At 45.7% G+C, this 27,545-nt stretch overlaps 1 protein-coding gene and 1 pseudogene across 1 annotated transcript in view; one reads left to right on the forward strand and one right to left on the reverse strand.

The window, feature by feature from the left end:
- Window positions 1-16,574: 16,574 nt before the first annotated feature.
- LOC136155012 (U4 spliceosomal RNA) lies at window positions 16,575-16,754 on the reverse strand (annotated as a pseudogene).
- Window positions 16,755-21,013: 4,259 nt separating this feature from the next.
- The window catches only part of PTCHD1 (patched domain containing 1), a 50,917-nt gene continuing 44,385 nt past the window's right edge, over window positions 21,014-27,545 (forward strand). Inside the window, exon 1 of the mRNA XM_065916560.1 lies at window positions 21,014-21,364. Coding sequence (XP_065772632.1) covers window positions 21,014-21,364 — 351 coding nt within the window. The remainder of the gene's footprint in view (window positions 21,365-27,545) is intronic.

Consider the following 27,545-nt stretch of genomic DNA (forward strand, 5'->3'; position numbering starts at 1 on the left):
CGCCTCCTCGGCCCATGGATCAATTTACAGCCAGGAATTAACACATAAGCAGAGGAGTCTCTTGGAAAGAACAATGTAAGATTCCAACCCATTAGGTGTGGGTTTCAGCGTTATTAAAGCCACTTTAGGACCCTGACCATGACCAGATAACAGAAAAGTGTAATGAGGCCATGAGGATGGCTGAGAGTGACAACTTGACTGGATTTAGCAGCAAGGACTCACGATTGAAGTTGATGGTCCTTTAGAGTCCTCTCAGAGGCTGGCACTGAAATTTAACTCCACCCATAGTCTGCTTGAGTCTAACCCTGGGAAAGACACATTCACCATCGCATCTACTCTTGTGCTTGGCAAGGCATTGCAGATTCAAACGCAAGCAAAAGAGACATGTCCCCACCTTTGTAGAGTTTATAGTAAAGAGCAGAAGACAGATATTCAGTGAGCAGGAAAACAGGCAGACACCTATAGAAAGTGTATTTTAACAATATCAGAAATTAGAATTTCAGGGTGAAGGGAGCAGGCTGGAGGAAATAGCATATGTCAAGGTCCTGAGGCAGCAGAGAAGGTGAGACTTTCAAGGAACAGAAAGAATGTCAATGCAGCTAAGGTGAGGGAGAGACAGGGTGGAGGGAGAGAGAGAGGGAGGGAGAGAGAGGAACAGAAAGGGAATTTGGTGAAGGACAGGGAAGCCTGGCATGCTGCAGTTCATGGGATCACAAAGAGTCAGACACGACTTAATGACTGAACAACCAATTTAACTAGGGATCTCAAACCTAGCTGCTCATTATAAATAATGATTCTTTCACATCCTCCAATCAATCAAATCAAAATGCTTAGGAGGTAGAATGTGAGTCTGAGTGTGTTTTAAAGCTCCCCAGTTGCTTTTATGTGTGGACAGCTTGAAGAACCAGGCCAACATTTCAATGTGACTTAGTTTATTACTGAACAGTCAGCCAGTCTGTTCCCAGCCCAAATGGGTTACAAGAGAGTTAGACTGAACTTGAAGTCAGGATGGATTTGCAGAAAGCCTGCTTTGAGATGGGCATTTTTCATACACTGTGCTATTCAGTATCAAAAACTTTCACACACAAAAAAATTTAAGGGAATTCCCTGACAGTGCAGTGGTTAGAACTGCACTCTTTCACCACCAGGACCTGAGTTAAATCCCAGGTCAGGGAACTAAAATCCTGTAAGCTGTACAGTGTGGTCAAAAAAAAAAAAAAAAAAAACTTTTTTCAAATTCAATGAGATAACTCTTTTCATCCCATTTCCTAGATGAAAAAGAACTGATACTCAGAGAAGCAAGTTGCACAGGTCACACAACATGTAAATGGGGGGGAGGGCTGTAGGATTCAAGCTCTAGCCCCTTCATGTTCCAAACCCTACCATCTGTCTACTACCCCTACCTGCTTTCCAAGGCAGAGGTGGATGGTTGCAACCCTTGAGAAGCCAAAAAGGAGTCTGAGGAAGGGGTGGCATTGAGAAGGGTCACAGAGGGAAGAAGCAGAGGACAAAAGACAGACTTTCCATAAGTCACTCTTTTTCCCAAAGGACTACAGACAGTGAAAAGTGGGAGAAGGTTTGAAGAAGACAGAAGGCTCCTACCCTGTTTTGGGGAATGTAAATTGGTAACAGCCAGGAGAAAGGACACTATGGACTTCATTAAAATACTTTTAAATTGGGCTACCCCGGGACCTGGCAGTCCTCTCTGCAGTCTCTGCTCTCTCAGAAACTTCTCCCTGGGCTACTGAGGAGTCATCCCTGAAGCCACACTTTCTCTCACACCCTCAACTAACTCATCAGTTCAGTCCTACTGGCTACACTTTAAAAAGAGCTCCAGGAATCCAGCCATTTCTCACTCTCCACACCGCTGCAACCCTGGACACAGTGGGCATGACTAGGAGCCCCTGTGAGCTATGGTCAGAAAGAGAAAGGAAAGCAGAGTGTGCTGATCAAGCAGGTGGCTTCCCTTCAAACCCTCCAGGGACTTCCTATTTCCACCAGACCACAATCCTGACTCCTCACCGGGATCTGGGGGCCCTCCAAGCTTTGGGCCTGCCTATGTCATTTCTGGATCCACCTCCTGCAGGGCCCCCTGGCCCTCGCCCCAGCCTCCCACCTGTCCCGCAAGGATTGCTGCCCCTTGCAGCAGCCCTACATGCCATTTCTTCCCTCTGAGAGGCTGTTACCCAGACCTCTGCAGGGCTGCCTGCTTCTCCCTGTCTAGCTCTTCAGAGAAGCCTTGTCTGGGCCACCGGAGCAAAGAAGGACTCCATCCCCACCTTGCTGCTCACGGGCCAGGAGTTCAACAACCACTGGCTCACTGGCGGCCATGCTTTCAAAAGTGTAACTAACTGCGTCCAGGGCCAGAAGGATTGCAACTCTTTCTGGTCAGAAATTCCATTCATCACACTCTGTTTGACAAGCTCATCAGCCTTGAACTCATCGCCTGGTCTCCTTCTCTATTTGCAAAATGAGAATAATGGTGAACGTGAGTCTTGAGGCGACCTTCCAACTGAGGATTCAACATGTGTCAGCAATTAGATTCCCGGTGCTGTGTTCCAGAAAGAGGGACAACCCACAGCCAATCTTTATCTCCTACTTCCCTTTGTGGCTGATGTTGGCTTTTTGTTTGCATTTAGCACATTCAGGGAGGAGGCGAATAAACTTTCCATTGGCTCACACTGTGTGAACACACAGCACATTCAGTCGTGGCCGGAAGGCTGGGTGCAAACCGTCCCCAGAAACCCTCACGGGCTTGGACCAGACTCTAAATCCATTAATCTCCTGCAAGATAACCAAGTCCACTGCCAATAAAGAATTAACAACACCATTTCCTGGACTTGGCGTTATCTAAGAGTCCACACAGACCCAGAAAATGGAGTGCGGCTTCTACTCCAGGCCGTTCACGAAAGGATGGATAGTGTCTGAAGCAGTAACAAAGCTGGCCCCATTTTGAGTGTCTGGGCTCCTGCTTACTCTCCCTTATGGCAACATCAACCTGCTTTTCTCCTCTTTGTGGTCAGAAGTTCTAAACCTGTGGGCCCCAGTGAGGTGTGTGGGTAGATTTCAGGGGGTCCATGATTTGAATGGGAACATTTTGATCTTTTTGCTTTCAGCCTCTTAACTGTCATGTTACATTTCGGTTGTAGAAGAGCTCGAAATACTGTGAACGTTCATCACTACTTCAAAATTTACAGCAGTTATTAGACCTAACACTAGATCTTGTTATTTCCTACATTAATAAAGAAGCACATGTATTACTCTAGCAAAAATCTGGGGTTATTTTTAGTATTTTGATAGCAGTATTTCAATATAATTGATTTCCTTTGTTATCCTATATATTTCATGTATTCAAAAATATTTTCTGAGAGGAAGGTTACAAGCTTCACCAGTCTTCCAAAGCCTAGCTCCCACCTTAGATCTTATATTAAAGTAGCCAAATCCTTGCACTGATCCTTAGAGAAGTTTTTACCTGAGGCAACTCTGCAATGTAGATAAGTTTGTCTTCCTTGTCTCCACAATACGCCCTACTCTGTCCTGTGTCACTGTCGCTAGCAGTGTTTCTTAGCTTCTGTAGGCTGTGCCACCTTTTCATAAACATTCATGCCCACCTTTAATGCCCTCTGAAGTGCAGGACAAATTAAACACTGTGCTTAGAAACCACTCAGTGGGGCAAAGTGCTGCTTTGTTTTAAATCATCACATGTCTACTTCACCAGAGATCCAGGTTTCCCAATCGCAACAACTGTCTAAGCGGATACTCTTGTGAGCGGACACACACTAAGTAGTCACCCTCATCCTTGGCTACCCTCTCCAAGGTATCTACCTCACTAAGCTCCCTTCCCCTACCAGAATCGTAGGCTCAGACAGGTTGACTTCTCCCACTCGGGGCCCAGGACATTATGGACAGGATCTCATTGGTGTGATGTGGGCAACTCCTCTTTTCCTTTTGTTTTGAGATGATAAGGGTAGGGTTTCTGGAAATGTTTACTAAGACACTAAAGGGAAGAGCAGGACCCATGTAGAAAATGCAGAAGTTCAGAAACTTGTCTTCAAAGAACAGATTTCTTATCCCAGGGTGACTGCAGTCTGGCTTCACACTGACTGGCCTGGCATCGACCATTGGGCACTCAAGCCCCTGTTATTTTCCTCCCTTCTATCTGGCTGGGATGTGAGACTTGGCAACTCTGAACCCTACTCAGAGGGAGCTCATGGTTGGCACAGCTACCAGGACTGGCAGGAGTCAGGCCCTGCCAATGTCAGCTTCCTGACTTGTCGCCAGGTGTGGGCAGAGTGAGAAAAGAAGGGGGCCAATGACACAATAGAAAAGAAAGCCAGCATTTGAGGGGCAGGGCGGGGATCTGGATTCAGGGGAGCAGTATAGAAGCAACAATGGTGGAGAGGAGCCACCCACAACGAGTCAAGAAATGAGCAGTGTGGGGCCCAGCAAAGTGTCCTTCTCTTTGGTTCCCCCTTGAGGCTACTACTGGTACTACACCTAGTCCTGCACCCCAGCCAGGGCACAGAAAACCCTGCACAGGCCTGCAGGCATGTGCTTGCACATACACACACACAAACCCTAGTTCCTGCTTGGTCTTCCCAACACATATTTCCTATATCCTCCATTTCCTGACAGACTTAAAACCCTAACTGCTTTCCCAACCTCTCTTGATTTTAGGAATAGTCATGTGCTACAGGTCTGACCATTCAGACATAAGAGGAAATTTGCTGGGGTGCTTCTGGAGAAAACATTACTTTCTTTATTAAAGGAACAGACATAACTTTGCCCCTTTTTTCTGTCCAAAATGCATATCTCATATCCAGAACTGGGATAGTCGTGTTTCAACCATAAGGCAACAAATATGAAGGGAAGGCCAGGAGAAGGGCAGAGATGCCATCGCTAATGTTCTTAAACCACTGAACCAACGCCCAGCAGCTGCCTCCAGATTTTGGATTATGCAGACAAAATCAGTCCTTTTGTGTGAAAGCCACTTTTAGTTGGGTTTTGTAACTTGTAAACAAAAGCATTCCTAACTCATAAGGCAGAATAGCCTCCTACTTCCAATATCTACCCATCAACTCAAAGTAACAGCCCTGTATTCAATTCTGCAACTCATCTGCTATAAGGCCTACTCCTCCCTGGCAAGCCCTGAGACTACCCAAATACTTATGCCACAGATGAGAACCCTTGGATAACACTAACTGGGTTCAGATTCAAGGTCAAATCCTTCTCTTCTGGTTAACCATATCTAGCTCCTACTTAAGCTAGATCTCGGGCTTGTCTTATCACCCAATGCCCTATGCATAGCTGCAGACAGGTGAGGCATATGTGGTTCTTGACATCAACTTTCATTTAAACCCCACTCCTTCATGAAGTCCTTCCTCATCACCCCAGCATGAGTAGCCTCCCCATCTTTGAATACCACTTACACTCGCACCACTCATTTTGTGCTGAATAGTTATAACACTGTTACACATTGTTCTTCACTATCTTCCACATCCAGGAAGCCTCCCTAACCCTCTCAGTCTGAGTCACCTCTAATACCAACTCTTGCAATGCCCTATGCATTCCTTTACTAAAGTCCTCACCAGGCTTTTGTCACCTTCTGTCACCTTCTCTACATCCTCCAGTACACTATGATCTTCTTTAGATAGGGATGGTATCTTACTCACAACATTTATTAGTTCTCCAGTTGGACATAGGACATATTAGGTGCTTAATAAATTGATGCTGAATAAATGAAGAATCTCATCTCCCCACCAAGATAGCAAGTTCACTGAATCTGGATTTTTGCCTCCTTCCATCCCCCTAGTAATACACATGGTAGACTTATAACAGATATTTGGTCACAAATTTGTATAGAGAGATAACCATGTTTTACTTCAATAACTTCTACTTGACAACCAAGGAACATGATTTCATTTGTGTAAGCACATATATAAACAAGTAATTATGAACATGTATCTACACAAATATACACAAGAGGTGTATAGCTAAGAGGTGTTTAATGAAAGCTTGGCCTGACAACTTTTTTCTACCAAATTGGTTTGACTCAACCCTCCATATGGTCCTCTATCATGTATACATTGCCTCTATTATTTTCTTACTAAAAACTTTGCAACAAAAAAAATCACCAATTAAAAGGAGCTGTTTTGTCTGTAAATGTGGTTGGTTATTGTTCTATTACCATATTGACTGGATTGACAGGTGGGTTTTGGCATCATAAGGCATAGCCCAGACTCTTTTATGAGTACCAGGAGACCAAGCCAGAGGATCTCAGATGAAGAGGTTCTCAAAAGAAGCAGAGCAAGAAAAAAGAGTTTATCATAGGCAAGAGCAAACTCTGGGAAATGGTGAGGGACAGGGAAGCCTGGTGTGCTGTAGTCCAGGGGTCATAAAGAGTCAGACACAACTGGACTACTGAACGACAACAAGAGCAAGTTGCCCTCTAAGGCCAGTTTTACATTGAAACAAATATCCTGTGACGTTACTTAAAAAAAGTCTACCAGAGCGCTGCTAATGATGTTCTCAGGAAAGAAATAACCTTACAAAGCATAATCCAACACTCACATCAAGGGCTTTCCACTTGATGGTTCTAACCTAGACATTTAAGATATTTAAAAGGATGACCTCCAACTCCTTTCTTCCAGATGGGAAATGGTAGCCAAGTGATTCTCCCAAATCCAAACAGAAAGCCACCCAAGGGTGAGGATGGGGTAGACGATGGCCATGGTGCTACATGAGGAATGGGGACATTAGCAGGTAAACAGGCAACTAAGGCACATGTTGTCAAATAAAGTAGAAGGGAAGACTCAGAAAGCATATTTGTTAAAGATATGAAAAATTCACAGGGGGAATACCTCTTGTGGGAGAGATAATTTTATAAAAATGAAAAAAGAAAATATCCATGAGTCATCTGACACAAAGCTTCAAGTTGGACTGGAAAATATATAAAATACACAAAGTAGGAATTTTCTCGTGTTATAATTTTCAAGTCAAGGGGAGACCTAAAGTTCTTCCAAAAAACATGGGAGAGTCACCAAAGATTTTCTTGGACTCCAAATATTACAGTAACTTTTAGTCCCAGTTCTCTCATATGTGGAGAGGAGGCATCAAGAGGGCATGAAATGCAAAATGAGTATTTTATGTCCTTAGTGTCTAGTTGACAGCAGATTTCTACTTTGCCCTGATCTTCACCCCGAACCATCCTATCAAAGAGCTCATAGAGACATCTGGGCTTCTGTGGAGATGGTATTAATCTCTATACCCTAACAGTAATCTATACCACATGTGATAGGCCCACCAGTCCACCTCCCTCCATATATTAAAGGCCTAACCCTCAGTACCTTATTTGGGAGTAGGGTCATGGCAGATGTCATTAGTTAAGATAAAGGCATACAGAGTAGAACAGGCCTCAGATTCAACATAACTGCTGTCCTTATAAAAAGGGTGGAATCTAGAGACACACACAGCCAGCGGGTGCCAAAGATCGCCCTCAGGGGCGCCAAAGGTCACCCTCACACAGCCAGAAGGAAAAGAGCAGGGAACAGATTCTGCTGCACAGCTCTCAAAAGGAACCAAACCCTGCCCGAGATGCCTTGACCTCAGACTGGCAGCCTCCAGAACTCTGAGATAGTAAATCTCTGTTGTCACCAGGGGTCCCCACCTCTGGGATCTAATGCCTGATGAGCTGAGATGGAGCTGATGTAATAATAATAGAAATAATGTGCACAATCAATGTAATGCGCTTGAATCATCCTGAAACCATGGTCCCTCTCCCTGGTCTGTGGAAAAATCGTCTTTCATGAAACTGCTCCCTGCTGCCAAAATAGTTGGGGACCATGGGTTTAAGCCATGCAGTTTTGGGTGTTTTGTTACAGCGACCCCAGGAATTTAACACAACAGATTCATCACTGCGGGCTCCAATGGGTGAGTTCCCAAGGGTCAGCTCCTCCACATACTATCTTAACCACCACTAAAGAACTAACACCACCACAGTTTTCAGTTATCTTTAAATTGCCTTCTGCCTCTGGTTCCTTCTTATATATTTACTTCCTTGCCATGGTTAGAAAAATCTGTGTTTACTAATTTTTAAGATGGGACTGATGCAAAGCCATCTGTTAAACGAGAAAAATTTCTGTATATATGAGATAATCAACAAATATGGTTCCAATTAATGATTTTTAAATTACCATTTAAATATTGACTTGGACTGTGCCCATAGGATATCAAAATAACTGATTTGCATGTGAATATTTCACTCAAACAACTAGCTGTTTTGTCTGTATAAAGCGGTTATAATGTGGTTGGTTGTTATTCTATTACCATATTGACTGGATTGACTGGTGGGTTTTGGCATCATAAAGCATAGCCCAGATTCTTTTATGAGTACCTGGAGACCAAGCCAGAGATATAAAAAGGTATTTCTTTCCTTTAAACTCCCAAGGACTATTAATAATGAAATATTACAGTGGAGGGAATTTTCACCAAGAAAGCATCACTTAATAACATGAGTTAATAGTCCTTCCTGTGGGATTCTGTCATCACCTTATTTCACCTTTATTGTTCTATAGGGGAGTTCATTACCATGACTTAAGTAATACAACTGCTTTATGGAAACCAAAGTGTTATCACTTCAGGTGAGGCAAATTAAACAGAATGCCCACCGGGATGATAATAAACAGGGAGGTGCAGAAGTAGAGGAAGGGTCATGAACACATATGTTCTTATTATTCTCTTTTTCCCACTCCTTAATTTTCCTCACCACCCACGGGCAAGATTGATGGGGACTGGATGGATAAATGTAGGGTAGAACTGGAAGGAGTAAAGTGGGGTAAGCAGTTTCAACTGGAGAAAGGGTAAGAAGTGAACTTGACAAGTCTCCAAGTAGGTTCAAACCAGACCCACTATGGTACCTCAGGCACTAACGCCTCTGGCTACCTTCAGAGCTATAAAGGATAGTTGGCACATTAGGTCTTTATAATCTTCCCACAGCTGTCTCTGAGTTTTTCATGTTCTTTTGTTCTCCCCCTCCTTTCTTTTCCCTTCTGATTGTAAAATGAGAGAGCAAAGATAGTGGCCCCAAAGGCCCAAACTGCCATCTTTGCTGTTCCATGACTTAAAGGGATGCCCTCAGATTGGAGATTTTGTGGAGGTTTGGGCATCCCTGGCAAGACGTGGCCCTCACAATCTGAAATTCAAAATCCCCAAACAATGAGCTTCCACATGTATCTAAGTAATACAGTAGTCCAATCTAGTGTATTTTCTAGACAATCTCATTATTTGAATTTTTCTTATATCATGGGGATTTTCACGTAACATTTTGAGATGTAAAAAAAAAACCTCTTTCACCAAAAAGGGAGAATTTAAAAGACAGACAAATCCAGAAGGAAACTGCAAAGGTTTTATGAAACTATCTAATAATGGTCTTCCGTCGTGGCTCAAACGGTAAAGCGTCTGCCTACAGCGCGGGAAACCTTGTTTCGATCCCTGGGTCAGGAAGATTCCCTGGAGAAGAAAATGGCAACCCATTCCAGTACTCTTGCCTGGAAAATACCATGGACAGAGGATCCTGGTAGGCTATAGTCCATAGGGGCACAAAGAGTCGGACATGACTGAGCGACTTCACTCACACTCACTCACCATCTAATAATAAGTAGGGAAAAAACTAGCATAAATAATGATTAAAACAAACAAGCAAAGAAACAAAAAAATCACTGCTGGTGCTAATGTAAAATGGTTCAAGCCCTTTGGAAAACAGTTCAGTAGTCCCTCAAAGTGTTAAGCATGGAGTTACTACATGACCCAGCTATTACATTTCTATATGTAACCAAAAGAAGAAGGAACACACATCCATACAAAAACTTGTACACAAATGTTGACAGCAGCATAACTCATAATAGAATTAAAAATATTTCATTAAAATGATCTAATATTTACATTGCCCCCATAAAGACATCAGTGAAAGAATGAAGGTCTAATACTATAAAATGTTGGTGTCTATTCTCTTCAATGTGATTGCTAATTGTATAAATTAAAGTACCCACCTGTTGCCTGCATGTGCGTTTCCTAACAAAAATATAAGTTTCCATCAAGGAATGGGGCCTTATATTTAGGTTACGGTCTTTGGTCATCTTCAGGGATGGGTTCTAAAAGGTTATCAGAGGGGAAATCCTCAGGGGTGCACTACAAAGAAGAAGAGAACTGAGATGAACCAAAGAGGGAGTTTTCTGGGAAATTTCACTCATGAAAGCCATACATTTCACTTTCCTCTCCATCCCCAGCGCCTCCTCCTTATTTTATCTCCTTTTCTTTCTCCCCATGATGAAGTTGTCTCATTTAAGCAAACTGACCTTAGGATATAATTCAATCCACATGAATCACCATATTATGGATTTGACCTAATTGACTTTAGCCTCCACACTGTTGTCTCCTCCAGGTTACTGACCTCCCTTGTCCAACACTTACGTCCAAACCATTAACATTCAATCCCTACTTGGTATAGCTTAGAGTTTAGCACAGTCCATTTTTCCCTTCTTCCTTTACCCTGGCAAGAAGCTCTGTTCTCCAATAGAATTTGGCAAAATAAACTAAAAGTTCTAAGGTTGGATATAGTTTAGACTAGCCCTTTGGAATGAAACTGTCTTCAAAACTCATGATGCAGTGACTTAGCTCCATTCTGCAATCACATCAGTCCTATCAATTCTATCTCCCTAAAAAGGTATCAGTCCTTCTCTTGCTCTCCATCCCACTGACCTCCACCTTGCTTCGGGCATTAATCTCTTCTTGCCCTAATTATTATCATGACCTCCAATCTTGCTGTCCCTTTTTCCACCTTCCACGTGGCCACTGGTATAACTTCATAAAGCATAAACCTGGCCATAAACTCTCCTGTTTAAAGCCCTGAAATGACTCCCCAAGACCTTCAGAATCAACACAAAGCTCTTCATCTAGGCTTATAAGTCCTTTTTTAACCCAGCTCCTCTCTACTGTTGCAAACTACTGCCCATCCATCTTGAACTATCTGTAGTTCCCACAACAGGCTATGCTTCAAGGTGAAGGAGATATAAAAACTTTCTTAGACCAAAAAATGACAATTCACTGCCTGCAGAAGCTAAACTCTCTATGGCCATCCTTATCATTTCAAATGTTATTCTCTCTTCAGGAAATATTCTCTCCCTCCATGGTAGGTTGGCCAATTCCTCTTTTTTTCCAAACAGATTTACTAAAGTATAATTTACATACCACAAAATTCACTAGGCTTGACTAACTGCTAACCTTTGAGATTCCATTTGGATGTCATCTCCTGTTTTCAGATGGGTTCCCTCAAAGATAGATCCTAAACCAAGTTGTGGGGGTGGGTGGTTTATTTTGGATGGAATTTTCAGAAAACAGAGTGAGGGAGTGGAAAAGGGAGATAGAGAAGAGAGAAAAGTCAGTAAAGGGTGTGTTCACAATTGTGAAAAGGGTGTGTTCTTACTGTGGGCAACTAAGGGAGGGGGTCAATTCACTGCAGTGTCTTTGAGAGCCTGTGTGAAACACCTCTCTGAGTTGTCCTACAGAGCCAGACACTGGGGTATTTTTTTTCCTGTCCCTGATTAATTGAGGTTCACTCCTAGAGGTGTTGGCTCTCTGGCACTTCCAGTGTGCCTGCCGTGGTCAGAGAATATCTCAGCCAGAGAGAGGAAGCCATCAGCATATATAGGAACTACCTAGAGTGAACTTCTAGAGCATGCCAAGAGGGTAAGGATGGAGCAGCAGGTAGCAGCTCCACACACACTCCTAGCAGCCTTTCCGAATCCTATCTCTACTTTTCAGATTGGGTTAGAGGAACCTCCTCACTGCTCCCATAGCACCAATATCCTTGCCACACTACACAATTTTCTTGTTTCACTAGTTGGCCTCTGGCCACTGTAATGTAGACACCTCAAAACCAAGGTCTTTACACGTCTTCATTCTCCACATTTAGCAAGATACCTTGGACTTATCAAGCTCAATAATGGGTATGATTGTTTCAAAGCACTTCATATTCATTATCAGGTTTTATACCCCAAAATCTCCCTGCCCTAGAGACATCATCATCATCTTTATTATTCTGATTTTTATGGACAGAAATCTGAAATCCAGTGATGAGACAGAGCTAGATGGAAGACCATATTTGCCGATGGTTAGGCCAGTAGCCAAACAACTTCAGTTTCTGCTGAAGGTGGACCACAGGAGGTAATGGCATTCACCGGAGGCTAAATCTTTCAACTCATGGTAGAAGAGGCTTTTCACATCTAGAATAATCCCCTTTACAATATTCAGAAGATGCCTGAAGGTGGAAGCAAAGCAGCCCTAGAAATGCCAAGTCGTGTGCTTTGTCTGAAAAAGGATTCTTTGATTTTTTTTTTTCTTCTCTCATTTACACTCTCCTAGGAGCTGCCTCCTGATGTAACTTTTCTACAATTCTAATATTTGTGAATATGTAAATCAGATTTTACTATTAATTAATTCACCAGCATCATGTCATTCACTAGAAGGAAGTGATCAGCCATGGGGAACAGAATGCCTTGTAGCTCTGTATTTTTAAAAGTCAAAGCAAGAAGTACACAGCTCTAATAACAGAAGGGATGAAGTGCTTTGTTCTTAGGTTATGCTCTGGAGTCCAATTTTTAAAGGGATTAAGTATATAAACATCAAAGAAAGACTCCCCTGAAGCTAAGAACTGTATCAGGAAATCCCCTGCTTTCTTATGTCCCCTATGCCGATACATAAGACAATGCATCTGGTGATTATAATGGTCTCTGTTCACTTTATACAGCAAAGCAAAGGAAGAGAATTAAAGACTCTTTCCCTTTGCAGTCTAATGACTAGTGGTGAACCACTAAAAAATGAAAGAATTTCAACAGGCATAAGATCAAAGTCTATTTGGTTGCTTTTCTGCTATGTATTTTGGAAACCACTTGACAGTTTTCCATTTTAATATTTTGAGGGATTTTTCTTGGTAGAATCCAGACAAGGACTGCAGAAGTTTTGCCATCTGCAAAAAGAGTGGGTTGGATTAGATCAGCAAACACTTTGGGTTCCATAACAATATTTTTGCTGGTTCACAGAACTCCTCTAAGGAGTACCAACATCAGAAATGAATACAAACACTGAAAAACTGATTAATGGATCGGCTGCTGATATTGCCACTTTACAACACTATTAAATGAATGGCAAATACAGAAATAGCATCAAATTATTTATAATATTCAAGGCACATTATACTATCTGGTTACAATGTTTCTGACTGACAGTATAATATCAAGTCAAGGTATTTTAGAAAAGGAATTAAGTGATTTTCTGCTTAAAAGAATGATTCAACAGAAAAACATGGATTTTTACATCAGGTAGGCCTGGGTTCTATTTATACTTCCATTACAGTACAATACTGCACAAGACAGTTAATTCTCCTTAATCCTCAATTTCCTCCCTTAAAAATGGGTTTGACAATACTTAATAGCTCACAGAGCGATTTTTGCAAATTACTTAGGCTAAGATAGGGGAAAGTGCCTAGGGTTAAACTTTGCACATAAAACACATGAAAATGTTCTTTTCCCCATTTTCTATCATTCCTGTGAGTTTTCAGAATAATCACTCCTAAACTTCAAAAGATTGTATTTTAGAATTAGTTCTAATGTTTTCCTTTGAATGTTACCCCTGATACAAACATATCACAAATGAATAAAATTATTAGGCACAATTTTAAATATGGTCATATTGAATTTAGCAGTCTGTTTAAATTTATTTCCATTTTAATTAACCTGGTTTAGAAAAAAGTTATCAACCCCCTGATTATGTTAGTTCAAAGAAACTCTTCAGCTCTATAATTTCCTTAAAACCAATATAGAAGTGATGGAGGCTGGAAAAGGGAAGAATAACTCGGTTTGAATGGATCTGTCCATGGTGCTGGAAGAGAATAAAGTACATAAACTCTCCTCATTTAGATACAGTGGAAGGAAAGCTAGTTTAACTTAAAGAAAAACCTGAGTTGCACTTAGATTTCAACAAAGTGGCATTACTCAGGAATTCCCAGAATGAGAAGTGGCCATCTTCTTTGACCAAGCTCAAAACTTTAGGACCATTCCAAGGGAAGAGAGAAGGGGACATCTATCAGCCTAGCCCAGCAATCAAAAGCCTATCAAAAACTGACATAATATTTACATCTCATTAACATGTAGATATCTATAACACTAGACAACAAAGAAGCTCAAAACAGCAAGATGTTAACTCTGGGCTAAAAGTATTCTAAGACTGGAGACCAACCAGATATCATCTATGTCTTTTTGGTTGTGACCTCTCCTCTAAACATTTCCCTTACTCTGGTTCCTATTTTAACACTCAGTATATTTATTCAACCCATTTGACTAAAAATTTCATGACAGCAGGGAATCCCTTGCTCAGTTTCTCCTAGTTGTTGACCACAGTAGAAACTTTCTCACTGAAATAATTCAAATAAAATTGTTCATTGAGTTAAATTAATCAATGTTGTTTTGGCAGTCAGAAAAAGCTTATTGGACATACAAGCTAGGATTTTAAGAGAACCCTGAAGGACAGAAGAATTTTGAAAGATAGAGAAAAATGTTAAGGCCATGCTTTCAGCTTTTTAGGAGGAAAAAAAGCAAAGCAAAGATCTGGAAGCTACCGATGACATAGTGAGCCCAGACACCCAAATAGTGTCTTCTTTCTTCCTGAATCAGTGCATGAAATATCATTTATTCCCTTAGCCATGACTCCTATGTTTATTCAAGAAAATAATTTTGCATGACTTTTTTTTTTACATCATGATTGATCATTTTTCTAAAAGATTCATGATGATACTGAGAGCCTACTGAGTTGGCAGGATATCCTGAAAGACTCAGATATCCAATCAGTACACTTTTGAGAGGGGATCATTTACACACAGCAGTGTACCTCTTTATCTTAAGCAGCCTATTAGGACATGCCACACACATGTTCTCTCTTCAACTGCAAGTTTAAACTCTCTTTAGAAGTTCCCCTTTGTGTAAACTTTCTGTGAATACAGTGTTGCTTTACATAAAATTGTTTTTTGGTCAAAACAGGGCTGAGTGCCAGTAGATATTTTATACAGGCATACACACACACACACACACACACACACACACACACACACACACAAGCTGATGTTTGCCAGGGGACCTTCCCCATTCTGAAAAAAAAAAAAGTTACACTTTTTCCTTCCCTGCATGTGTTCCCATTCTCCAGAAATCTTACCTGGATGGCATCTTTTAGGATGGCAGAAGCACCCACCACTTAGAAATCTATCAGGGTTATTGAGATTAGGATAGCATAAAGTGATGATAAACACACTATGCTAAGAACCACCCTAAACTGCAGCCACCCAAATATCCTTTGCATGACCCTGCTATGCACAATGACTTCATGGTTGACAGAGATCAGTTTAGGTTTAAGGTATATATTAAAACATGAAAATATTTTGTTGTTTCTCGGGCAGAAAATGGTGGTGTGATTATTGAAAGCTAGTGCTTGACATACTTGTTTCTAACCTTTTCAAACCAAAAAAGCTTTTGTTTTGGGTCCACATTCCCTCCACACCATGATCGATCCCTCTAGCATCTCTGAGCAATAGTGAGCCAAGAGACTGATTCCAAATGTAACAGATGACAGAACTTCCCCCACCTTGCCCTCCAAGCGGGAATTCTTCACTTATTTCACCAAGGAATTTAGCTTCCCAGGTTCATGGTAAAGAATCCACCTGCAAAGCAGGAGACTCGGGTTCAATCTCTGGGTCAAGAAGATTCCCTGAAGAAGGAAATGGCAACCCACTCCAGTATTCTTGCCTGGGAAATCCCATGGACAGAGAAGCCTGGCAGGCTACAGTCCATGGGGTCACAAAGAGTCAGACACAACATGGTGTTTCCAGTAGTCATGTATGGATGTGAGAGTTGGACGACAAAGAAAGCTGAGCACCAAAAAATTGATGCTTTCAAACTGTGATGTTGAAGAACACTCTTGAAAGTCACTTGGACTGCAAGGAGATCAAACCAGTCAATCCTAAAGGAAATAAATCCTGAATATTCATTGGAAAGACTGATGCTGAAGTTGAAGCTCCGATACTCTGGCTACCTGATGTGAAGAGCCAACTTATTAGAAAAGACTCTGATGCTGGGAAAGATTGAAGACAGGAGGAGAAGGGGACAACAGCGGACGAGATGGTTGGACGGCATCACCGACTCAATGGATATGAGTTTGAGCAAGCTCCAGGAGATGATGAAGGACAGGGAAGCCTGGCGTGCTGCAGTCCATGGGGTTGCAAAGAATCAAACACGACTGAGTGACCAAACAACAAACATTGCATATGCCTTGCCGAAGCCCTCTTGCCAAAGACCACCAGGACCATGCCAGTAATTGCACAAGTTGGTTTTATTTTTCTTTGCAGCCATGGAGAACTTGCACCATGGAGAACTGAAGGGCATCTCAAGAAGTAGTTGTTAGAAAGGACTTATTCGAGGATTTGAGCTCATGTTAAAGATTTGAGATAAAGTTTAAGGCTGTGGGGCTTGTTCTGGTTTCAGTGCTCTTGGAAAATTGCATAGTTTTATCACTGGGTATCTTACCGAATCTTTATCTGGAGGGACAGAAGACTAGAGCAAGGCTAAAGCTATAATGTGTTTTTTTTTTTTTCCAATTAGCAATAATCGCGCCTCGGATAAACCTCATTGGCTACGATACTGCCACTGCGCAAAGCTTATAATGTGTTTTTCAACATGCCACAGTAGTCTCTCATATTAGCCAGGGTAGAAATATGTTTGATCATTTTTGTGGCCTGGATAAAGTTCCTGTTTTGTCCATGTTCAGTCATGATTATGGAGTGTTTCTAATTTTGCCTAGATCCATCACAGTTACAAAATGACCTTATCTTCCATTAGTGTTTGGGGGAATGGATATTGTTCCACAGAACACCAAAGCTTAGCTGTGAGTACCAGGACAGGTCCTAGTAACCCCAAGTCCCAGCAGGTTATACCACGCCAACTTGTGGATGGCAGGGACTGATTTTTTTTCCCCACACACATATATTCAGTCAGAAAAGACTAGAATGTAACAAATATCATTTACTGTTTGTGATACTCCAGCACAGGGTTAAGTGCCCTACATCTTTAACCTATTTAATCTTCACAGCGACTCTATGGAGTAAGTACAACCAATATTCCCATTTTCCAGAAGTGAAAAGTGTGGCATAAAGAGGTTAAGTTACTACCCAACATAAGCAATAGAGTAAGAATTCAACTTAGTGGCTATAGACCAACAGCCTTAACCTCTACCTAGGGGCTAATTGTCTATGTGTACAATAAATTATGAGAAGAGATTACTTTTCAAAGACGATGGGAGTACAGGGATACAGGTGCCTTTTTCTCTTCTCTTTCTTGTCCTTATTTTCTAAATTATCTACAATTAACATGTATTCATTTTCAATCAGAAAAAGGAATAATTTACGAATGTACTTATGGAAGTTCTGTACCCAAGCCAAAGTTGCCGCCCTAATGCAAACCCAAGTCTTGGGTACTGTCAAAGCTCCCCCGAATGTCTGAATCAAAAGAGAAGACATCAAATGGGGAGGAGGCAACGCCCTCTCTGCACACGCGCTTTCTCTCTCTCTTACTCCAACTCAATTACTCCAACTCAATTTAGATCATATTAACTGGATTTCCCGCATTAAAAAGTGCCAGAAGACCCATTCTGGGGCCATTCCGTGTCTCTGAATTAAAGCCGGGAGGGTGGAAGTCCCCCACCATGCCCCATATACAGAAGAACAATTAGGAATTGAATTGGGAGGAGTAGAACCAAAAACCTTGGTCTCCAAGGAAAGACCCTTTCCTGGTGGGAGAACAACACTCCCACTCGCCAGAGCTCTGCTGAGTTTGTCCCGCTCTAGGAGGCAGCCCAGGCACTGCGGCCCGCGCGAGGGCTTACGTGAAAGGGCCGAAAATTCTAGGGAGGGCAGTGAACCGAGGTTAGGCGGGAACCATTGGGAGGGACAAAGACTTCAGAATGAAAAGAGCTTTGCGGAAATGTTAAAGGCTCCCGATCAGACCTGTCGGCTGCTTTCCCTTCTCTCACTGCGCTGGCGGCAGAGCACACGAAACATCTTTGTTTGCTCCCCGGGCAGAGACCGACTTTAAGCCTCCTGAGAGGTGCCCACCCACCAGCTGCCGCTGGCTCGGCCGCAGAGAACTGGGCTCGCAGTCCTTCCCGCTGCCATCGCACCCCCAGCCCCCCACTCCCCCGGCCCTTTCCTTCTTTCCGTCTGCCCCGGCCGAGAGCCACGAGAGGCAGCCTCCCTGCCATTTAGCACCTCGACTGCGCAGTGGTGGGTGGTTTCCCAAAACGTGTGCCCTCGCAGCCGCTCGCGCTCGAGTCGCCGCTTGCAGGGGCACAAGTCAACGAGGCTTTTCCCTCCGCGATCATCGTGAATCAGCAAAGCGCTGCAGAGCCGCGGCGTCTCCGCGAGCAGAAATTAAGGCGATGGGGGAAGGGCGCAAGTGGAGTGTTGCAGGGGAATTTCTAGCCCCTCCCGGGAATGGCAGTTCGGGGTTGGGTGGGGGGCGATGTCAGCTGGAAGCTGCCAGAGGGAACCTTTGGAAATTGAGAGCGGCGAACCGGAGGGAGCCTTTGGAAACAGAGAGCGGTGTGGGGAAGAGTGAGGCTAAGCTGAGAAAGTGGACGGGAGTCTGGCTAGGCAGGCGGACCCCGGGAGCGCAGGCTGAGCTGAGCCGGTGCGCCCCCGGGGTAGGGAGCCCGGCCGCTGCAGGTGTTGCTGAGGGAATATAGGATAGAGGGTCTGGAGTGGGGGAAGGGAGGAGAGGAACCAAAAAAAAAGAGGATTTCCCGGCCCACGACTTCCTGTTTCAAACGTGCAAGTTCCCAAGTTCAGTTGGAGAAGTGGAGGGCCGCTAGGCATTGGGGAATCTGCGATGGGAACGTTAGGGAAATACCTCCCTCAGTCGCGTTCTCCCATCCGTTCCCCTGTCCCTCTCTTCTTTCTCCTCTCTCTCTCTCTCTCTCTCTCTCTCTCTCTCTCTCTCTCTCTACGGCTTCTTCCTCTTCCTCGTCCTCCTCTCCCTATCCCGTCTTCCTTCAGCTTTGATTAATATGCATGTCCATGCTCAGGAGTGCGGGCCACACTCCAGGGACCGCGCCTCCTGTCACCGCCGCCTCTCGCTAGACCCTTGGCACCAAGAGGCCAAGCGGGAAAGACTGGAGGCGTGGGATGCGAAGACCGAGCGCTCGGAGCGCGAAGCCCGGGGACCCCTCTCTGCGCCCCGGTCCCCACCCCCCTAGCTGGACAGAGCGCCTCAGTGGCCCCGACTCCGAGATTCCGCTCGGTCTGCGTGGCAATGGATGGATCCCGCGGCTTGGAGCGCGCAACAAACCGCGCTAAATTGTACCTGTGCGTGGCCGTTCCCGCCGCCGCCGCAGGTCTATCCCGGGCCCGAAGCCGGCGCCCGCCTTCTCGGGGAATTCTCTGGAGGGGGTGTGCGAGGGGAACCACCGTGGCCGCCTGCTAGCTCACGCCTGGCGCGCACAAGCACACGCCCAACTTTGCCGAGCTGTCGGCGCCCCCCCCCCGCCGGGTTCCCCCGCGCCCCCTGCGGCTCGGCACTCTCGGAGACCACAGCTCTCCAGGTCTGAGCTAAGGTGTCCCCCACTCCCACACTCCCGCGTTGGAGGAGGAGAGGGCAGGGTGGAGGAGAGAAGGGGAGTAACGCTACCGGCTCCCTGACCAGCTGTTCACAAACACTCTACGCCCGCAGGGGCGCCCGCTCCAGCCCCGCCAGGTCCCCCAGACCCGCCAGTGACGACAGAGAGAGGAGGAGGAGGCAGTGCGGAGAGGCGGGAGTCCGGCAGCACCGGAGCCCTGGCGACCGGCGGCTCCACAGACTGAGCCCTGTTGTCAGCCACTTTTATTACTGGGGTCGGGGTGGGGAGGTTGAGGGGCGCACCGCAGAACTGTCTAACCCACTCTGGAGAGACCCTCATGGAGAACGAGGAGACTCTCTACAGGCGCCTTCGGAGTGGACGTGTCCCAGACGCACCAGCGGACTCTGGTCCCGCGGAAGCTGCAGTGTTGGGGATATTTTAAATGGCTCTTACTTGAGAGGAGGCGTGATTTCCACGTTCGAGCGTCTTCGCTCCCCACCCCCCTCTCCGCACCAGCCAGTGCGCGCCACCACCTGAGCCTGGCGAGAGCCAGGGCGCACGCAGTCTTCGGCCTCCTCCTTTCCATCTCGGGGGGGGATTCGGCTCTGAGCCCGTCCGCCCGACGCCCCCCGGGACAACTCTTTACTTTTTGTTTGGAAAATCGGGGCCATTTCTTTATTCGTCTCCGGGTCTCCCCGGAGGAGGACAGGGGAGGGGAGGGCGCGCGCGGCGGGCCGGGCCAGGGGAGGGGAGTGCTGGGAGGGGAGGGGACTGGGTGTAGCCTGGAATTCTCCGTCCTCGTGTTCCTAGGCTGGCGCGCAGAGTCTCCCCGCGATAGCGCCACCGCCGCTCCCCGCGCCACCCCGTCGTTGGCCTCGGGGGTCGGGTGAGTGGGGTCATGACGCGCCGCGGGGGCCGCCCCGGGCCCCTCCCGCGCTGAGCCGGGACGCTGCCCCGCCGCGCGGAGCCCCTCGGGCGGGGAGGCGGCGGGGGGTGGGGAGGGCGCACGGGGTAGGGCGGGGTGGGGGCGGCGCGGAGGCCGCCAAGCTGGGGGGCTCTCCGGGCGGGCGCGGCCGCGGGCAGGAGGGCGTGTCTCCGGCCCGAGGGGACCCTCCCGAGGCGCGGCGCGGGACTCCCCGATGGTGGTGCCGCGGCTCCGGGAGAGCACCGGGTCTCGCCTCCGTCGCCGCCGCCGCCGCCGCCGCCGCCGCCGCCGCGGGCGCCACCACCGCCGCCGCCGCCGCCGCCGCCGCCCGAGCCCGCGCCGAGCGTGCGCCTCGCCCTCCTCCCGCGCCCGCTCTGCTCTAGGATGCTGCGGCAGGTCCTACACAGGGGCTTGAGGACGTCTTTCTCCCGGCTCGGCCACTTCATAGCCAGTCACCCTGTCTTCTTCGCCTCGGCGCCGGTGCTCATCTCCATCCTGCTCGGCGCCAGCTTCAGCCGCTACCAGGTCGAGGAGAGCGTGGAGCACCTGCTGGCGCCCCAGCACAGCCTCGCCAAGATCGAGCGCAACCTCGTCAACAGCCTCTTCCCGGTCAACCGCTCCAAGCACCGGCTGTACTCGGACCTGCAGACCCCTGGGCGCTACGGCCGGGTCATCGTCACCTCCTTCCAGAAAGCCAACATGCTGGACCAGCATCACACCGACCTGATCTTAAAGGTGAGAGGGGGGCGGGCGCGGGCAGCCTCTGCCGGCGCCGCTGCCGCGGTGGGGCTGGCTGTGCGCAGGGGTCCGGGCTGAGAGCGCCGCCTCTCCCATCCCAGGCGACTGCCGCAGGGGCTCTGCTGCACCGCGCGCCCCTCGAAGGCCGCCCGGAGCCTCCCAGCCTCCCGGACGGGTAGTGTCCGGGCCCGGCCCGGCCCTGGCCGCCGTCGCCGCCACCCCGGCAGTCGCTGCAACAGTTGGGGCGGCGGCGGCCACCGTGCTGTGATCGGTGCGCTTGTTTTGGATGCAGTGGTCTTGGGGGCGGGGAGGCTGTGGGTAACTGGGCCAGAAGGAGCCCAACTAGAGAAGACATTCTAGAAAGTCCTGCTACTTGCAAACAAAATACTCTCTGGGAGGGGGGCGGGGGGGCGGATTTAGAGAGCCTGCTCCCCTGTCCTCGTTTCTTCTTCCTTGCTCCAGTCAGGGAGTGGAGTGTTTTGGAAAAGGCTGCTCCGAGGGGCTGTGAGTGGGCCGAGGAATGTGAAGCGGGATGGTAAAGAAGAAGTGTGCTCCCTGAAAGCAGGGGCTGCCCTCTTCCCCTCTTCCCCGGCGAGGTGGCCATCTCTGTCTTCCCAAGTGGGAAATGATGTTTGTAATTCGTAGTCGGTTCATATTTCACAGTAGCTCTCCTCCTTCAAGATGCAAAAAGTTCTCTGGGAAAGGGGAGGAGGGGGTTCACTGATCCATTTGTAAGTGGGTGCGTTTGGGGATGAGGGTGAGGGTCAGAGCAAGAGAGTGAGGACAGAAGCCAGGCTGCGTGGCCATGACAAGAGCACAGTAAACCCAGCAGCTGCTTAAAGGGTGACGCTGGGAGAAACAGGTTGTGCCTCAGTCCTAGGTGAGAATTTGGTGTAAAAAGTGAGGTCAATGGTGATAACTTTCAGGAAGTTCCCAAGAAAAGCCGAAGAGTGAGGACTAGAGATGGAAAAGTGAAGACCTTAGGAAAGAAAAGTCAAGATTGGTTAGAATGTTCCATCCCAGTCTTGGTGGGGATTCTGGGTCTTGTTTACTGAAGGTCCTCCTCTGGGGAGGGCACACAGGAACCAGTCCCGGCTGGAGCCCTGGCTTGGAAGGGTGGAAGGTGCTGGTCTTGTGTGGGTCCAGATCTAGGATTGGAGGCTGGGTAGATTTCTAATCTACCTCTCCCACCGGGAGTCAGCCAGTGAGCCCAGGGAACTCTTTCCTTCTCTTTCCCTCTGCAGGTAACCCCCTAGAGACAAGCTCTTTTTCCTCTATAATTTTCCACCATCTATTTGTTGACATCAATCAGTAATTAGTAATGAGGGGAATCTGAGTAGAAACTCAATGGAATTAGGACCTTCCCACATTGGGTGGCTCGTGATATTTTTAACGACACACATCATCACAGAACCTTAGTAACATCAATCCTGAGTTGTTTGCTTTTCTGATGATTACACTCCCAACATCAAAGTGTTCCCCCCCCCCCCCCCCCGCCTCATGCTTCAGTTAATGTATTTTGACACACACATAAATACTGCTACAAATGCTTTTCCCAGAAAATATGTAATAATTTCACCATAGGCTTAAGGAAACTATACTTTAGCCAGTCCTGACAGTTAGAAAACTGCTCCATTTTTTGATAGATGATCTATTTAAATGATATTTCTCTTTGTTTTTATTTTTAGAGGTGATGGTTCCACTGGCTTTTTACTTCCCCTAACAATCCGTCATGCAACTGTGACGGGCAGTCACCAGTTACGTTCACTCTCAAGGTTAATGAGACATCAACAGGCACGTCAGATCTCTTTTCAACTGGATTGTTTCTCTCGGATTTGATTTTGATCTGTTCAGGACAGAAAACCATATTAGAAGGGAAAGTTGGGAGTGGAGAGACAGGGAGGCTGGCTTTGCTTCATACTTAAAGGGCAACTTTAAAGGACTGCGGTCTTGTTAGTGAATTGTTTTAAGAAATGGGGTGTTTTTTCATGCTCTAGGTTTCTGGGGAAGATCAATCCAAGTAGAATAGTGGTGAGAACTCATTTCTAGCTGATGGCTCTCTGGTGAAAATGAATTCACAGAGCTTATGAAAACCCAGACTCGGGGAACTGAGGGAATTGCCTTCAATTTTATATATCCATTGTTTTCTTCTTATATCCAACCTCTCTATGTGGTAGGTGTGGAGCCGGGGGCCAGAAAAATGGACCCTTGGTAGTCATGGTAATGTAAAGTGTAGGAACAAGCACTGACTTTCTCGCTTTCTTTTTCTATAAGAGACATGAAAGATTAGTCCTTTACAAAAGGTGTTAGGAGTGAGAGGCACTGTTTTCTACCCTTCCTGGTGTTACTCTGATGCTTTGTTGCTGGCATCAAGGAGACCTGACACTTAACATTGTACACAACACCAGCTGGCCCCTGCCTGTTTTATCTCATCACAGTGGAAGTAAAGTGGACAATGCAGAACCAGGCTTTGAGGCTTTCTCAGGCCCCATGACAAAACTGAAGAAGTAGCTCCCAGGGTTGTGTCATTTACTCCTCCAAAAATTTTTTTCACATCCAAAAATTTTATAGAAGTTTGACTGGGGACAAATAGTACAACCTCTGAGGACATGCTCGTATGGGTGGTGAGGCAAAGACCAGATTTGCCAGCGTAACATTCCCCAAGAGACAGCTATCTTGCTCTGGGGGTGTACCTATGCAATGAAAGGTGAGCCTGCTTGGAATGTTAGTCCAGCTACTTTCTGATCTAAAACAGACTGAGGAAGGGATGATGACAAAAAGTAAACACCCAGTTTGATGTTTTTTACAATATTGAGTTGGCCCAAAAGTTAATTTGGGTTTTCAGTATGCTGCTACAGGAAAATCCAAGTGAGCTTTTTGGCCAACCCAATATAATTGGGAGCATCACAGAAAAAGAAAATAATCCACATTTGCAAACTCAGCTTATCTGCCTTGGAGGAGCTTTCTTAAATTCGTGCAAGTGACATGACTGCCATACACTGACCTCTGCAGTGTATAATCTGACCACAAACTACAAGAAGAGGGATTCTCCCTAGCAGTGGTTTCATCTGAAGGCTACAAAGCAGAGATATAATTTGGGGTAAAAGTAGGTGGGGCCTGATGATGCTGCTAAGAGGCCAGCCATTAATTTCTGAACCCTTTTAAATATATGTTGATCTTCAAAAGTCTTCATTTTTGCTAGAAGATTAAATTTAGCTCATTATGATATCTTAACAGAAAATCCAGAATGTTCATCTCACAGCAAATTTCAGAGTAGTGCCTCACGGGCTTATATGGACATGCTTCTTTCTGATCACCTGAAGTGAAGTGTGAGCAAGTCCTAGTTGATAACTGATCTGGCTGTGACTACGACAGTACTTGATTTCTTCCAGGATCATCTGTGTAAAGAACCAGTTCAGCTTACTCCTTCTAATAATGATATCACCTTTATAACAGCTTAGTTATAAGCCTGTAATACATTTAAATACAGCAAACACCGAAGGGTAGGCAGACAGGAAAAATGGTGTGCTTCCATTTTACAGTTGAGAAAACTGCTCCTTAGAAATTAACCAACTTACCTATAGGAAAAAAAAAAAAAAAACAAACAAGAACAGAACCAGGACTGTGACCCAGGGTTTTGACTCCCAGCCCACTGCTCTTCTCACTATCATATAATAAATTCCTTGAGTGATTTGAAATGTACGTTTCTGGTATCCAAATATATTCGATCAAAATCTCATCCCCATCTAACAGCGACAGTAGAATCATAAGGACATTCTCTTGACTGACGCTGCCCCGTGTCAATGGAAATCCACTAATAGAAAGTCCACATGCCCAAAGTAATACATTTATCATTAGCAATATACAAAGGGAGAATATTTTAGGGGAAAAATCTCTGGACGATTGAACATAGCAATTTCCTGTTTGAGTGCTGTTCACGGGCCAGGTCGGGGTGCCAGGGCTCACTAACAGTCCCCAGCACATGGCGGACCTTCAGTAACTGTCTAAGGGATCTGCCCCCATCTGCTCAGATGCTTACGTGATGGGCAAAGAAAATGCCACCAGAACTACTCTGAAAGGTATTTTCAAAGTGACATTTTTATGTTTACAACTTGACAGGCAGCTTCTAAGGCTTCTCTTCTTCCAAGATACCATCCTTCCTTTCTCTTTTTCCAAGATCACCTCTGTAGTCATATCAAAACCCATCTCAGTTTTGAGATTGAGTAGGGGCATCTCCCTCACATCTTGTCCTCTTCTTCAGAAGAACCTCACAGGCTGTTTGACTCCAAACCAAGGGGAGGTCACGTACTCACTCTGCAGACATTCTTTCTTTTACTGGGGAATCTCATTTTGTTCAACTATCGAGTGTCTATTTTATGTAAACTTTTTATGTTTAAATATACTAAGGAGGAAAAAAAGTTGCAAAATGAGATTAATAGAATTTAACTTGGAACTATTTAACTCAAGCTTTCCACGAAGGGCAGCACAACTGCTAGCTCAGTGTCACAGAGACCTGGTAGCTGAATCAAGATCCCAGTTTTTCTAAATACTGTCTCAGCACTTTCAATCATTACAGGAAGTGCCATCATTTCTTTCTCTCCAGTCTAAGGATCGGCAAATGCCAGCCTTTTTTTGAGCTAAAGCATTTTTACATTTTTAAAAAATTGTAACAAAACAAAAACAAAGAATAATATGAGACGGAGATGGCCCATGCCTCTCAAAGCCTGAAATATTGACTCATGATATTTACATAAAGAAGTTCCTCTACTGTATTCCAAACCTTCTATACTGTATTCCAAACCTCCCTGACTGGAACAATTTCAGAAGTTAATGCTGTTAAATCATCTCTAAGGCTGTAGTTCTGAACCGGGGGGACTGTGCCCTGCAGGGGACATTTAGCAATGGTTGGAGACATTTTAGCTCACATCTGGGGGTGACTTGCTCCCAGCGTTTAGTGGGTGGAGGTCATGGATGCTGTTAAACATCCTCTGAGTGTAGAATAGCCCCCTGCCACTTCCCACAGCAAAGAATCATTTAGTCCCAAGTCCTGCCTGAAAGGGTTCATTTGTATATTTCTTTTGTTCTGTCAGGATTTTTTCATCTGCATTGATTATGTAAAATGAAAAAATGCCAAAGAGAAGTTCACATCCAAAAATTTTATAGAAGTTTGACTGGGGACAAATAGTACAACCTCTGAGGACATGCTCGTATGGGTGGTGAGGCAAAGACCAGATTTGCCAGCGTAACATTCCCCAAGAGACAGCTATCTTGCTCTCATACAGCTCTGTCCTTTATGGTCCAAATCCCACTCCAGAGGAACCCAGGAAACTGAGTACAGTGTAACTGCCTGAATGGTAAAGCTGGCCTTGAGACTGGTCAGAGTGTCTATTACTGGCAGGCCTGGCCCCCAGTCCTGGCCGTCACCCACTAGGCCCGGCTTCTCCTGATGGTACGTAAGCTCCCACTGTGAGCAGTGACCTGCCGAGGAGGCAGAAGGCAGCACTTTATTGCCTGGCCTAGCTGCTTTGCTTTGCCAAATATGAAGTGACAAAGGAAGGGCTTGTATCAAGAGGACAGAGATGGAAGACCCTTGGGTTTGGAAGGCACCTTAAAGGTCACCTCCACTGACGCTGGAATGTGCTCTTGGAATCTCAGGGTGCTTTGTCTGGTGACAGATACTTCGATGCTTTGGGTAGCCCAAGTCCCTTCAATGAGTGACCCAAGTGGCAGGTACTCTTAGAGGAGACTGAGGCCAGGCCTGAAAGAGTGGCGTATGTATGTGTCTGCTGCACCAGGATCAAAGTAAGGGGAAGGTGAGATCTCGTTTCATTCTCCTTGCATTTCATAGAAGGTGCATCCGAAAAGTCCAAGTTCAGTATTGTTCTAGGGTTGTCTGACTTCTAAGCACATGTCATGTGTGTGAATCGCATCCTCCAGTGCCCATGCTATTTGTCTCATTTAGATTTGAGGTTACCATCTTTTACTCTCCTGTTGTAGATAAGCACTGGGGACAAACTTTGGGTAAATTGCTAATTTAAACTGGAATTTAAATATAAAGCTGTCATGTGAGAGGAAGCCCACCTTTTTAATGGCTCAGAGTATCTTGACAGATGCCACATTAGAGTAAGAGAAAGAAGCTTTTTTCTTTTTTTTTTTTTTTTAACGAACACAAAGACTG

Source organism: Muntiacus reevesi, chromosome X, assembly GCF_963930625.1.
Source record: "Muntiacus reevesi chromosome X, mMunRee1.1, whole genome shotgun sequence".
Lineage (NCBI taxonomy): Eukaryota > Metazoa > Chordata > Mammalia > Artiodactyla > Cervidae > Muntiacus > Muntiacus reevesi.